Below are 15,064 nucleotides of genomic sequence, written 5' to 3'. Positions count from 1 at the left end.
GGCTCAGCACATCAGCTCAATGCAATGGGGAGCTCACATCAAACTCACAGCAAACATCACTACTGGCTCATGCATCCTCAACTATCCATAAATACAAGCCAGAGATTGGGAAATTCTCCTCTCCCCTGACTGCACAAATACAGACCATAACCCAGGATATGAGTTATGCATATATTGCAGATAGTCAGGTTTTCTTAACTGTACATGAGTATGTGTACATTAAATGAATACAGCTCCCTCCCAGCCCTCTCCTGATGGGAGAGGTATTCCAGTGCCTTCATCAGCTTTGTGGCTCTGCATTGGACTCATTTCAGCAAGTCCATAGCTTCCTTATACTGGGGCTACCAGAACTGGCACAAGCAGGATCACCTAGAGCCAGCTGAACATGGATGGAGACTCCATAACCTCTCTGGGAGACCTGTTATGGTGATTGATCATTTTCAGTAAGAAAATAATGTTTCCCATCTATTCTAGAGAAGCACAAGGGAAGGGAAATAAAAGCATTGGTGACAATGCTCTGTCAGAGAAAAGCCTGTGAAGTGGCAGACCCTTCCCTCTGCTGTGATCCAGCTGCCAGACCCCTCATTTGGTTCCCCTCTCTCCACAAAGCTAAGCTGATTATACACCACCTACAACATTTATTCAGCTTTGCTGCTGATTCCATTATCTTATAATATGTGTAGGAAATAGGAATATCAGGAGAGGGAGGTAAGAGTCTCAAGACTCAATACTCTTTTAAATCTAAGCATTTACCCACAAGAAAACTGGTATATGCCATATTACTACCATAACGACTTCTCTACATCCTTACTGTGCTTAGCACTCTGTATTTGCTCTCTGTTACAGCTGGTTATAGCTTCTTTGTCCTGCTCCCCTAAAAGTCCATACTCAGGTGCCCTGAGCTCTTTTTGGTCTGATATTTGGGGCAACACCAAGCTGCACCAAGGCAAGACCAACTGTGGCCTAAGTATGGACTCACAGATGGGATCCCACATTTTTCCCCCTCTAACCTTCCTCTCTGCACTCTACACAAGCAAAGCTTCTTCCCAGGCCACATTCAAACAGGGTGCCTCAAACAGAGAGGAACATCAGAAAGTCAGAAGCAAAACTTACAGAGCAGTTCGTTAAGATCCCAATGTAATTTAAATTTCACCTCAATATACCAGCAATTCACTTGCAATGAATACCTCTGCTCCACTACATTTGCACATACCCAGATCAATCTGGAGCATCACACTGAGTGTAACCCCATCAATATATTTTAATAAAGTCCAGGAAACAAACAGGGTGATTAAGAAGCTCCCAACAGCTTTGGTTGATGGGCATCTTTCTTACACGACAGCTATATTTCTGCCAAACACTGCAACAAAACAGGTGGGATTTGCCTTCTGGCCAAACCTGCACAAGAAGTTCCCAATTAATGGTTGATGACTTGGAAATAAGCTTGGGCATAAGTCCAGAAAAATGTAGCTGCAATTATGAGGAAGTTTGAGAAAGTCCAGGAAGAATTACCATTTAACTGCAACCAGGGCTTCTCTTCATCTCCTGTCACTCACTCTCCAATTTCGTGCTACAGATTAGAAGGAATCTTAATTAGTGTCTTGGAGAAAGGCATTTTCCCTGGCAGGATGAACTGTCTAGCAGGAGCATCAGAAGGGACAGGGATAAAAATATAACACCTATGAATGGATGTTTATGATTTTTTAGGCCTTCTTCTCTTTGACCTACCTTAAACTTGTAATCCATGCTTTGCTTCTAGATTCTCTTGCCTTTATATAGACAACATACACAGTCTCATGCTACAGATTTAATGAATTCACTATTGAGTCAATGCTACTAATCCCATCTTCCCCTTTGAAAGTCATTTGGCATTTGCCTTCAGCAAAATATTTTTACAAGAGTGAAAAAAAGTAGGAGGTGAAGAAAAAGAAGTGATTTATTTATTTCAAACATGCTTCCCCCTCCACACCTTTCCAAAGGTTGTTTCATTTTAAAAACAAGCAGTTCTAACTCAAGAACCCTTCCTTGATACAGAACCACTGCTCCCGTCACACATACCTCCCCCTTCCAACACAAAACTTGATGTGGAGACAAGAGGAACTCCAGTGAAAAACCAGTGTTTTAATTTAAAATTATAATCATCACAAAGACCATGAGCCTTCTCTGCATCCATCCCCACTCACTTAGCACTGGTGAGATGAGGAGGAAGTTTTGCCTGGACAGAAACAGGGTCAACCAGGCTGCTGTCAGTCCTGCATTGCCAGCACTGCTGAGGAACTTCATTTTGGAGGAGATCATTGCCAGCCCCACAGAAAACTAGTTCCACGTTCCCCTTCCTTGTACACTCTCAGCAGGAGGCTGGGTCTATTGGTGTTACAGTGCTAGACTTCATCGGCAGCGTCGAAGCTGAAACCCTCATCTTGGGAAACAAACTTGTGTACCAAATGCTCCCTTGGACAAGGCAGGCCCTGCACAAATATTTGTCAGCAATAAACACTGCTGCCTTTTGTGCTGTGGGGCTGAGGCAGGGTCAGGAGTGCTTCAGAGACTTCTGCTCCTCACATTCCTTCCCAGTGCCAAGGCTCTGCCGTGTGCAGGGGCGATTCACCAGCAGGCTCACGATAGTTTTGTTTCTCAGATGACTGACCTTGAAGTTTCTCCTGTGTTTCAAGGTGGACAGGGCAACAAGACAGCTGAATAAAGAGAGAGCTCTCAGCTCTGTATAAAAACGTGTTAGACCAGGAAAGACAAATATTTGTACTTCAGTTCCACCACCACCATGGAGATAGGGGGAGGGAAGAAAAGAAAGGAAAAAAAGTATAACTGAATTCCATTCTCTAGATGGGAACAGGCAGAAGGAGCCAGCCCCAGATTTGCACAGCTGAACAGAACCAACATGGCTGCAAACATTAAGCAAAATAAACCAGGCTCTCGTTGACATGAAAGAATCTTTGGACTGATAATTAAATCTGCATTTGCCACAGAGATCACACATCATCTAAAGACTGTGGGGATGTGAATTTAAGGGCAAGGCAGGAGGTTGCAACAACACCTTGTGCTATAAGCAAAGGTTTTCAAGGGCTTTACCATGGACTCCTTTCCAAAAGCTCTTGCTAAGCAAAGCCTTTGAGTCACAGCAGGGCTGCACCCACACGCCAGGCGCTCCCTGGCAGCCTGTTGGGATTACCAGCCCGCGTTGCGACAGCGCTCATGGGCCTGCCAGGCACAGGGCCAGGCCCGTGGGCAGGGAACATCCGGCAGGCAAACACTCACTGCTGCTCCAAGGAAAGGCCTCAGCACTGGATACGTGTGCAAAAGGCACTGAACTGCTAATGCTGGCTGCTGCATGAGAAAGAGGTGCTTCATTTTTATACAGACCCTAAAATTAGGTGAGGTAGGATTGAGCCAGATGGACTGGAGCAATCGAGGCAGTGAATGAATACCCCACCAGCACCCAGCTCTGCTGATCTTCCCACTGGTGAGGTAATGGGGGAAGCTGAGACCCGGAAGGAAAATAGTTGAGACAGTACAGGTTTCAGAGAATCTCTTTTCTGCAGTCCCAGGAGACGTCAGCTCCTGGCTGACAACAGAACAAGTGGAGCTCAGAGGATCATTCCCTTTCAGCCTTTCTCTGTCTCTGCGCTCCAATGTCAATAAGACTTAATTGCCAAAAGCAATCTGTCAAATAACCTTGGCCCAGAGTTTTCTTCCAGTATTTCTGCCAGGAGTATTAAACACCTGAAGCAGCATAAATGAAGAGACAAACTCTGGGTACGTCAAGCACGCCCTTGGACACATTAACATAACTGCTCCAGGATTAGTATTTTTCATTTAAATGTTTCACTCTGTGCAAATGTGCTGTGTGGATTTACAGTCTGCCGTGGACTTTGCCATGAGTTCACTTGTTTGCAACAGTATCTGTGAAGCGTAAATGGAAGTAAGACAAATATAAAACATGATAATATTTATCTTTTTCCATTATTGAAGTTTTGTCCTCTAACCAATGTCGCCAGGGAGTCTCCAGGACAGCCAGAAGGATAAAGTGGGAGTTGCTATGCTGGATGAAATAGGTACCTGTTTCTGAACACCCTCAGACTTCAGAAAGATGCTAAAAATAAAATATCCTATTTTGAACAGTAAGTTAAGGAACAAACTACTCTGCAGTAATTGCATCTTCCTAAACCACAGCAGCTGGAACTCTGGGCCAGGCCAACCCTTGAAACAAAATGGTATATAACCTTTCCAAATCATAACCGTGTAACTCCAAGCTCCTGGCACTAACTCCAGGGTCTGCGGCCAGAACTTAGATCCCTGGTTCTTTCTTGGCTCCCAAGTTCTTCACTTCAGTATGTGAAGAAGTTCAGCACTTTGGATGTGGATTGAATTATGTCTTGTAATGCATGATATCTTTTTTTAAAATCATTTTCCATTTATTTTAAACTACTCTGAAGTAGCTATTTCTATGCTCAAAGAAAAACATCCGTGTAAAAACTAAGGAAGGCTGCTTCTGAAATCCTCTGTGGTTCTCCAAGTGTACACAGCACAAAATTATGTTTGCTTATGCAAATGTACTAAACTATATTTTCAAACGGAGCAGATGGCACACCCTTGCAATATACCTTTTACAGTCTGCACTTCAATTCCTTAAATATCCCCTGAAATAGCAGATGAGGTCCATACAGAAAAAGCTTACCTCCCTACCAACAACTTCTGCACAAGTTATTTGAGGACATTTCAGCCTCTACTTACAATGCAAATGTATAATAAATTGCTGCACTGTTCTTGGAAAGAGTTCAAACTGAGGAGAGGCATTTTGATGAAGTTCCTCAATTCAGAATTTGTTTTCTTTTTTAATCTAAACATCTTGGGGATGGGAAGGGAACAACAAAACCTGATCATCCTTGATTTTAAACATGATGGCCCAACAAGAAGAGAATGACTAAGATTTAGAACAACATTCGAATTCAAAAGAGATCCTTTAGTTCAAGGACAAGTTATCGAGCTTGACAGCATTAGCTTACACATTAGAAATAAAAATAAAAATCCTGCCAGCACCGCAGTCACCATCTGAAGGTCTGCTGGCTACCCTGTGAGAAACCAGAGCAGCTTTCAGTTTTTTCCCCTAAAGCCTGCAAACTGATAGCCTCTGTCAAGATGCACTCTCTTTTTGCCTCCTAGGTAGGAAAACCCACAAAGTGCAAAATCCTAGAAAGATAAAGAATAATTCAAGTTTGAGGGGTTCTCAGTTGCTTCTATCCCCCGACCAAAGCGAAGCCACATCCCACACTGCTCTTTCAACTAAGATATTACACTTTTGTCAGAGTTTTCAAGACTATTTTCTGATGCAAAAAACAACAGTCAGGTTTGAGTTTTTAGCAGATCCCCATGCAATTTCTCTCATAGTTTACTTTTGTTTTCCCCTGTAAGCAAAAGCTTTTTGTGTGACCCTAGGCAGGGTGAGGAGTGTTCAAGAGAACCTACTGAGAAACAGCAACCACATTCCAAGTGCTGTGAGCTCTACACTGCCTACGCTGTCACCTCCTAGGGTTGCCTGTTTTCTTTAAGAAATATAAATTATATACACAAAAGTTACTCCAAAGGGATTCTGTTGAACCTTGCTTGGCGTCAGATACCATAGACTATAATTTGCTTTGATTTTTTTTGGACTTGACATCGTGCCTACATTCCTGTCACATAAGACATTTACTATTAGGTTCCAGAAATGGTGTGCTGAAGCTCTTCCAGGGTCCTGTGGTGAACAGACTAGAGCCAGCAACCAAAGAGCAATAGTGTTCAGGCCCTGGAGATCCTGTAATAACAGCAGCTCTACCAACATCAGGAGATCTTCTTATGCAACTATTTGTAATCTTGCCAATTTCTTTGATTTTTACCTGCATCTTTGTGGCTAAACTGGTGGGCTTCCACTCAGCATTAAGGAAAGACAGAACTCAGCCTGTTGTCCTCACTATAGCTCAGGCTCAGCCTTCTCCAAACAGCAGACTAAAGTTTTATTGCATGCATGGTGTAGCTGTGGACTGAAAGCTGGGCTGGAGCCAAGACTAACATTATGGAGAACGTGTGCAGGACACTATAGGAATACTTCAAGGTAGTTTAGCCTGAAGGTTCCTACATGTGAAACCCAAAGCCAGCTCAGAAGCAAGAGGTGAAAAAATTGCTTTTAGAGTTGTTATAATAGACATTGGTCCTGCTGGAGTGAGACCTACACTAGTATGTCAAACAGCAGAGAACAGCAAACACAGATTTGATCACTGCTACTTATTAAACCAGGCTGCCCTGTGTAGCAAATCAAGGAGTTTTCCTGCAGCTAGGCCATATGGCTTTAGTCTGAGCAATTGTGTGAGTCATCACACAATTCCAGAGGAACATACAGGTTCTGGCTTCTTGCCTAAAGGAAAGCAAGTGCAACTACCATCCACACCTCGGAAACGAGACCCATTCACTAGAGGTCAGAGGAACACTAATGCATTGTGCTCTTTGGCTGGAAAAGGCACTTGGTCACAAAACTTAAGGCATGTAATTGGAGGACTTCTGATCTTCTTGCTAGTGTTGAAACTACTCTTCCTTTAGGGCAATCAAATTTTTCCTATCTGCAACTCTGAAAAAATGAAGAGTAATGACAGTAGCAACCCTCCCTGGTAGCACACAGCCTCCCATAGACTGAAGGTAACTTTTTACCCATCACTCCTCAGACAGACTTCACAGACAAGACATTCAACACACTCCAGGGCTACTACACATCCTCACACTGCACAACTGCTCAGCAGAGAAGCCACAGATTAATCAACTGTCAATCACGATTTATGGTAAATTGAGCCATATGGGAACTGGGACTGGGGCTCTGTTCCTAGTCCTGGCAAGGGAGGAGGAGGGAAATAGCACCCACTCTTTCTCTTAAAATAGACACAGCCCACTGCTCAGCTTCCGAGCTCATCGCAACCAACATGTACTGCATGAATGTCCAGGAACTGTGTCTGGATTGCAGCAGTTTTGCCTACAAATGGAAAGTTGGAAACTTGTTCTCTTCAGAGATACTTGGTTTTCCAAATATAGTGCAAGTATTTCCCAAATCATACATTCAACTGACCTGAGCTCCAATGAGGAAAAAGAACTTTGGTTGTCTTCTTTCTCATGATATTCTCCTGGACTACTTACACTTTGGTACAGGACATACCAACCTGCACAATATTAGTACAATTTGTGTTTTCAGCAAATTAACCATTACAACTGCCAGATCCTACAGTGGTGGAAAGTCTCATTCACTTTGATTTCTATCAGTACTCACACACACACTATTCTTTCTGAAAACCCTGGTATTACTGCAAACACAGAAGTAAGCAGGCTCTCTTACTTGTCACATAAAGCCTTCTCCAGTTTGTGGTAAATCCAGCAGAAACATTCTACAGCACTTTTTCAGTCTTCTGAGCAGGAACGCACTGCACATGCAGTTCCAGCAAATCAGCAAAGGTCTCCTTCCTTTCTCCCTCCCAAGCAGGAACATGTTGAACATGTGGAATGAGTGTGCTTGTTTTTTACTCTCATCCTGGATGTCTCCAGTGTAAATAATTCTAAAATAAAATAACCCTGTTTGCTCAACTAATTGCTCACCAGACTTCTAACAGTGCGCATCTGCATTTGCTGTTAGAGCATGAGGGCTTAGCAACAAGTGACACAGTTTGGTTTATTACTATATTTTTTTACTCTTGGAGTTAAAAACTAAACAAACAGCTGTACAGGGGGGAAATTTCAAAGAGCAGCTAGAAGAGAAAAAAGGGAATTCAAATGCAGTAAGACTACCCCCTTAGTCTTAGCAGTAAGCAGAGGTGTCTGCACTTCTCAGCACAGATTTAGCTTCACATTTCCACCTCAGCAATTAAGGCCTAAATCCGAGTACATAAAAGACTGTCAGCTCTCCTGCCTCAAGACAAGTGTTTCTGCACAGCACATAAGAAGGCTTTTCCCCCTCCACAGACAGAGATGTTTTACACACAGAAATTTCAGCTAGGTGGTTTGATTCACATACATGTATCATCATTTTCATTTTACCCACAAGTTGTACAGAGAGGAAGCCACATGTCTCAGAGCAGCTCTGCTGCAGAGCCCTGAGCTGTGGTTTCTTCACTTTGTATCTATCTGCTTGTGAATATTCTCATGGCACTCATTTTTTCCCTCCTGTCTTGCATGCATTTCCATATTCCAAGGAGTAAAAATGATGATGTGGATGAAGAACATCCTCTGAGATCAGGCAAGCACATCACTTTTCAGAAAGCAGCAAGTCTCTAAAGCACCAAACAGGAGGAAAGGTCTTGTTCCCTCCTTTCTCTCATCCAACATCCAAGCACTGCTCTATTCAGATGCATTTTCAGCTGCCTGTGCACCCATAGCACATCAGTAACCAGAAAATTTACAGATGGTTGATGGATCACAAGCCAACCTTCACATTTTGCCCTTGTTCGCAAGTTTTCCCTTGCTTTGTAGGTCTGGCTTCATAAGAGAGAGAAGCAGAGAGGAAAACAGCAGAATTTACAGCATCATGAAAACAAATTCCTGTTTTCAGAACCAGATCTCTCCAGACCTGACTTTGTTTCAGAGGGGAAAGCAATTAAACTCATCCACTGCAGCTCTTCCACATGGGGAATGCTCTTTTTATTCAATTAACTTCTCTGTAACTAAGGTTAATTACCCATGTGGTATCTGCCTTGAGTTATCAGAGGCTTCTGGCTAAACTGCCATCAGCACAGAGACAGGAAGAGACAAAAAGACCAGGAAGAGCAGAGAGCTCACAAGTGGCAGGCAACTGGCAAACACTGGCTGGTATTCCCTCACTAGGAGTTCAAGGCTTAAGACTGTAGCAAAAGGTAGTGACTAATATAATGAATTTTTGCAGGACTTGCATTGCTTCACAAGACTCAACACCAAGAAGACAGCATGTCACTAAACACCTTCCCAACTTTTGCCTAAGAAAACCCTGCCCACAAGAACTTGGTCATTAAAGCCAAGCCAAGGTTTCCACTACCAAGCTTCTAAATCTTGAGCAATTCTCAACAACAGGGAGACACAGGAACACCAAGACAGCTCAGCCTTTGACCATGCCAGCAAGAGGAGACCCAGTCATGTTTGCCTCTCATGGGTTCAGGGTTGCAGCTGGGAAAGGGGCTGCACGCAGCCACAGCCATCCCCCAGCTAGGTCAGCCACCTTCTTCCCCGCTGCCACTGGTTCATCTCAGAAATGGCACCTGCAGAGCTCAGTGAGGAGTCACAGAATTAGAAGATCATCTTCAGAGATCATCTAGTGCAAACATCCTGCCATGGGCAGGGAGATATCTTCACTAGATCAGGTTGCTCAAAGCCCTATCCAACCTATGAACACTCCCAATTATGTGTATCCACAACTTCTCTGGACAACCTGTTCCAGTGCCTCACCATAAAATAAATTCTTCCTTATGCCCTACCCAAATTGACACTCTTTCAGTACAAAACTGTTGCTCCTTATCCTGTCACTATGATGAAGAAGGCTCTTCTCGATCATTTGATAATGTTTTTTATACTGAAAGGCCATAATAAAGTCTCTCTGGAGCCTCCTCTATAATCAGAACCCGATTCTAGGCTTCCCTCATTAGAAAACTTCCTATGAAATTTCATCTTTATTTAAAGAGTTTTTATCTTCCAAACACTTTTTCTAGCAGGAGCTGGTTGCATGGCCCTCTGAGCATATTCATGGCAGTGCTTGGTGAGTTCTGCATTGAAAAAAATATTAAATCTCAAACTCGAATTTTCCCTTCCTACATATGCTCTTGACCCTATCTCTGCAGAGACTTCATGTTCCAACACACAGGACCATGGAGATTAGTCCATTAGAGCTCCTGCTCAAGTAAGGCAGCAGTCTGTACTGAGCAATCTGTACTTCACAGCTACAGGAAGAGCTCAGTGTCTAGAAGTAGCCTAGAAGTTGCATTTAGGTACCTGCAAACACCCCTGAGCAGCCCTGTGCTTCCTCCCACTGGAGCTCTCCAGGAGGGAAAGCTTTCTTTCCAGAGGTGTCCAGCAAAAAAACACACGGCTTCACAGAGCACCTTAAATTGAAGGAAACAGATTAATTTTAACTGAAGTCAGTATTCATGCTGTCTCTGCTAACAAGCCACAGACAACATCTGGACTGCCAACAGGCCCTCATGGTAATACCCAACACTTGTAACACCTGCAGAAGCCTAACTTAGACTTCGTTGCAAAAGGAGCTCAAGCCCAAAGTGTGCTTTTGGGTGAGACCTCCTGAGATCACTGGTGACACCCAACAGTTAAGTAAGGCTGGGCTCAGTTGCATCATAGCCCAGACACCGAACTGCTGGCCCATAAATACCAGGTGCATTTTATTGTATAGTATACAGTGTGGGAAAAAGCCACAGCTTCCATCTTCTATTGCTCTGTGCAATTGAGGACAGGAGGGAAGAGTCATCTACCTAGTTCACCATCTTTTGGCACATCAGATCATCTTACTCATCAATTAACACCAAATCCAAAAAAACAGGGGTGGGGGGGAGGCAGGCAGAGTTTCCAAGGTACCACTTAGGTACTTGAGATAAACATGACACAAAAAGTGGGGTGGCGGGAACCCACAATAACTGGGTATACATAGAGGACAGGTTTGTTTTCACCATCAACCAGCCATGGATGGCCCTGGCCATCCTGCCCTGCATTCTCCTCATGACACACCTCATGTGCACAGCCCTGTCTCACCTCCCAAGCTACCAGGGGAGACAGGGGAGAGCACTCTGATCCTAAGAAAATGCAAAGCGGGGAAAACGGCATTAAGAAGGCTTATTAAGTGCACATGCAAATACAATCTTTTTTTTTTTTTCTATTTTTCTTTTTTTTTTTTTCTTTTTTTTGTAGTTTGGCTTTTTTGTGGGTTTTGTATTGTTTTTTAAAAATTATTTTTAATGTAGTACTATTACCCTCACAACTGTCTTCTAGACTTCAATCGCATTCTGCTGCTAGAACTGCTGGATACCAAACCCCCCCTGTGGCGGTGGGGGGCACCAATCCACCTGCGCTGTCCCCCGCAGCCCCGGGGACACCGGCACCCTCCCAGCCGGCAGCCCCGGGAAGGAAGGCGGAAAGGAGCCCGCAGGTGCACTGCGGCTGCCGAGCAGCGCGGCGGCGGGAGGATGCGGGCAGGACAGAGGGGGAGCCCGGCCCGCTCCCGCACGGCGGAGCCGGTCGCTCCCCGGTACACACCCCACACCGAGAGGGACAGCGGGACGCGGTGCTCGCCGCGCCGGGGGTCGCTCCTACCTGCCCGGGCTCGCTGCGGTAGGCGAAGGCGTAGACGTGCTCCGAGCTGATGTTCACGGCGCCCCGGTAGACGTGGCCGAAGGCGCCGGGAGCGGGGTTGTCCCCGGGGCCGCCCCCCGCCGCTGCCGCCGCCGCTGTCGCGCAGAGCAGGGCGCAGAGCAGAGCCCCGGGGGCCGGGGCTGCGCTCCCGGCCATGGGCTCCTTCCTGCCCACCCCGCCGGGCGCCCGGACTGCGTGTCCCCGGCAGGGCGGGCGGCGAGGCGCTTTAGCTTCGGTTCAAATAAATAGCTCGGTGACACGGGCGAGAGGCGGCGGGGGCAGCGCCGCACACCCCCGCCCCTCGCCCGGGGGACGCCGAGCAACTTTCCCCGGGGAAGGACCCTCCGCCGGCCGGCGGGGCGGGGACGGGATGGGAAGGGAGGCCGGCCGGCGGGCTGGCCAGCCCAGGGGAGGAGGGTCTCTCCTCTCTGTGACCGGCCCCAAATTCTGAGCCCGGCTTAGCGGCCGATTGTCAGTGAGCTTTCCCCCGTGGGGAGCCGTGCCGTGAGCGCAGGGACGCGCTGGCATCGTCAGGCACGTGGCGATCAGCATCTGCAGGGCTTCAACACTCCCTGCCCACCGCTTTAGGGGCGTCCTCGCTCCATATTCTGCCGGCTTGCTGGAGCTGCAGGTCGCACCTGAAATCCTGTATGGGGTGCTCCCTAACCTGGCTTCTCATCCTAAAGCCTAAAGGTGTGGAAAGCAGCAGAAAATGTAATTTCATTATTCTGAAAATGGCTTGGTGCATCTTTTCTTTGCGTAATCCATGGATCTGGCTACAAACCACACTGCAATGCTCTTAACCTTTTCAGCAAGATGAGAGCGATACTGTTGGGCTGTGAAAAGGCAAGGGATCTCTCTCTCGTGGCTTAATGCTCCTATGGTCTTCTGTTGAAAACACACCTTGGAAACGTGTCAGATCCCATGGTATAGGGATGCACTTTAAAGTCAGAGAAAATGGAGTGTTGTTTATAAAGCAATCGGAAGGGATTTTCAGCCTGAGGATAAACTTTCAGGAGCCACAGTTTTATAAAGTCAGCCTGCAGTCTCCAACTGCAGCGACTCTAGCCCCAGAAGCTTTACACAAGTTGCAGATTTTGTTTTCAAGGCTGAGAGAGTTCCTGGGGGATGACTTGTTGTCTTTGGAGGAAAAGTTGCAAAGCTCAGCAAAACGAGCCAGCATGCCTTGTGCTACCATTTTGATCTCCGGGCCCTTGTGCGATTTCTGCCAAGAGAAAAAAGGAAACAATTGTGTCAGTTCTGTTCGTCTTGAAGCAGGGTTCAAGTCACCCTGCCTTTTGTCAGAGTCCCAAGAAGTATCATTGGGAGCAAAACAAACCACTTGCAGCCTGCTGGAAGATGGAGAACCCAACACAAAGATTTTGTCTTTCAGCCTGGAACATCATGCTCTGCAGACAAAGAGAGTTTATGACTCTATCTTGCCTCTTAACAGGATGTGACATGACCTGTCCTGGGATACTTCAGACTGTGGTGGCACTGGGAGGCTTGTGGCCTCCCCTTCCCACCCTGCAGAGTCCAAGGCTCCTGAGCCCTACAGCTCTTTCCTCACCACTGCTCTCTGCAGATGCACAGGTCCCTCTGCCAGGGCCAGCAGCCCTCTAGCATGTACATGGAGGCAGGACACCGGGAAACTCATCTTCTCCCAGAGAGGAGGCTTCAGGCAACAGGAGGAGGTAAGGCAGGTAAAGGCCATGCCTGGTTCCTCAGAGCAATGTGACCGATGGCCCAAAGATGGTGTTCTCTGCAAGCAAGCCAAGGTAGCTGTGTCAGCTGCAAATAATTTTTGCGTCATTTGGTGTCATGCATATTCCAGATTGGGATATCAATTCATTGTCCCTCTCTAGTTGTGTTGGTTTTGTGGCAAAAAAGTGGCTCCTCATATAGTCCACATTTTCCAATGCAGAGTTATGTTATTCTTCAATTTCCCTGATTAGATGTACATTATGGTATCTTACCAAAGACTACACATTTTCCCTCATTTTTAATTGGAGAATTCAAGTTTTCTAAGTGTCATACATTGTTCTTATCTTAACTTCATCTCACTATTTTGAGGCTCTTTCTGTGATTTAGCAGTGGTAAACCTTTGTTCAAATCTTTGCCTCCAAGGTATGATACAGCTTGACTTGGTGTTATTTGCAGAAGTTTGAAGTCAAAGGTCAACTCCATCATTCAAGTTGCTAATGAAAGTAAACAACCCTAGCAGACAGATCAGATCTCTTTGTATGATATACCTTCCCATTGACAGGAAAATATCCACTGCACCAGTTTGGGAATTGCTTTTTAATCACACACTCTTCTCATGTTAATACCATCTGAGGCAAATTTGCCTTTATGAGAGTGATGTTCAAGACAATGTCAAAAGCCCTATGGAGTCAAAACATATTTCACCTATTCCTTTCAGCACTTAATAATCAGCTATCTTGGCAAAGAAATAAATTAGGTTAGTTTGACATGATTTGTTCTGGACAAATGCAGAGTGCCTGCTGCTCATCACTTTACTGTTGTTTAGTTGCTCACACATTGATTGCCAAACAGCTCGTTTCATTACTTTTCCAGATAACAAATGGACGCTGGCTGACATACAACACTTCACTCAGACCCTTTGATAAAGATGAGTAGCCCATTTTCCCTTTTCATTACACCTGGATGTTGCTGTTGGAGGGCAACCTGTACTTTGGAAGAAAGAACCAATCCCTCTAAGAGTATTGGATGAGAATATTCTCATCCAGATACACCATGGGTCTGAGGCAGTGGAAGTGATCTTTTCCTGTGTATGCCAAAGTTCTCTGGCAGCAGGAGCCAGCAAGGGCCAGATGCTCCCTATGGGACAGGAATCCAAGTGCCACAACACAGAGAGGGGAGAGAGGGGCAGAGCAGGGACCTCACCAGCCAGGGCTCCATCCCTGAGCAAAACAAGCAAGACAGGCCTGGGTATGAAAACAACAGAGTCCAGACTGGTGGACAAGTCAACAGCAATGGGACAGGTCTGAGGTCAGTGCAGTTAGTGACTCAGGTCTGGTGATGGCAGTCAGGGACAGACACAGTCCCATCAGCAGCAGGCACGTCCCCAGGTCTGGTGATGGCAGTCAGGGACAGACAGTCCCATCAGCAGCAAGCACGTCCCCAGCAGTGAGGTAGACCTGAGGACTGGCCAGGAACAGGGACAGCAGGGACAAAGGGATACAGACAGGGCTGCCGCACAGCTGTAGCTCCAGCAGAGTCAAGGACCAGAGCCTCACCTGAAATGCAGCTGCCTTTTGAGGGGCCAGAGCCCTCACTGAAGCCTCCCCACAGCCCTGATGCCAAAGTCACTGGAAGGAAGAAGGGCAGCCCTCAGCTGGGCTGCCTATGAGCTCAGGGTGCCAAATCTCCAAAAAAGGGGATGATGATCTTGGGGCCCTTGTCTCTGGCTGTGAGGAGGGCATGTATTTTGTAAAAGGACCTATTTTTCCAGTATAAATAAAGCCTAGGGTTGTGAGTGTCTCGAGGGAAGAAGGAACTGTGCTGGATGAGAGGCTCACAACAGTGTGGTTTTGAGTTTTTTGTTGGTTTTTTTTTTCCCCTCAGTAGCACAAAAGCAGAAAATCTCATTGCTGTTGGGAACAAAATAACAAAAAAACCCACCCCCAAACCAGTAAAGAAACTACATTTCCCCTGGTAACCATGGCTGCAAAAATATCCAGGATAGAGTATA

General features: G+C 46.0%; 1 protein-coding gene across 1 annotated transcript in view; it reads right to left on the bottom strand.

Moving 5' to 3' along the window:
- Nucleotides 1–11,575, bottom strand: part of SIDT1 (SID1 transmembrane family member 1) — a 39,686-nt gene extending 28,111 nt beyond the window's left edge. The window contains exon 1 of the mRNA XM_059493785.1: nucleotides 11,311–11,575. Within this exon, the coding sequence (XP_059349768.1) occupies nucleotides 11,311–11,505 (195 nt within the window). The 5' untranslated portion in view covers nucleotides 11,506–11,575. The remainder of the gene's footprint in view (nucleotides 1–11,310) is intronic.
- Nucleotides 11,576–15,064: the final 3,489 nt, after the last annotated feature.

The sequence above is a fragment of the Ammospiza nelsoni genome, chromosome 2 (assembly GCF_027579445.1).
Source record: "Ammospiza nelsoni isolate bAmmNel1 chromosome 2, bAmmNel1.pri, whole genome shotgun sequence".
Taxonomy (NCBI): Eukaryota; Metazoa; Chordata; class Aves; order Passeriformes; family Passerellidae; genus Ammospiza; species Ammospiza nelsoni.
The sequence above is the reverse complement of the archived record's forward strand: the minus strand, read 5'-3'. Positions and strand labels throughout refer to the sequence as shown.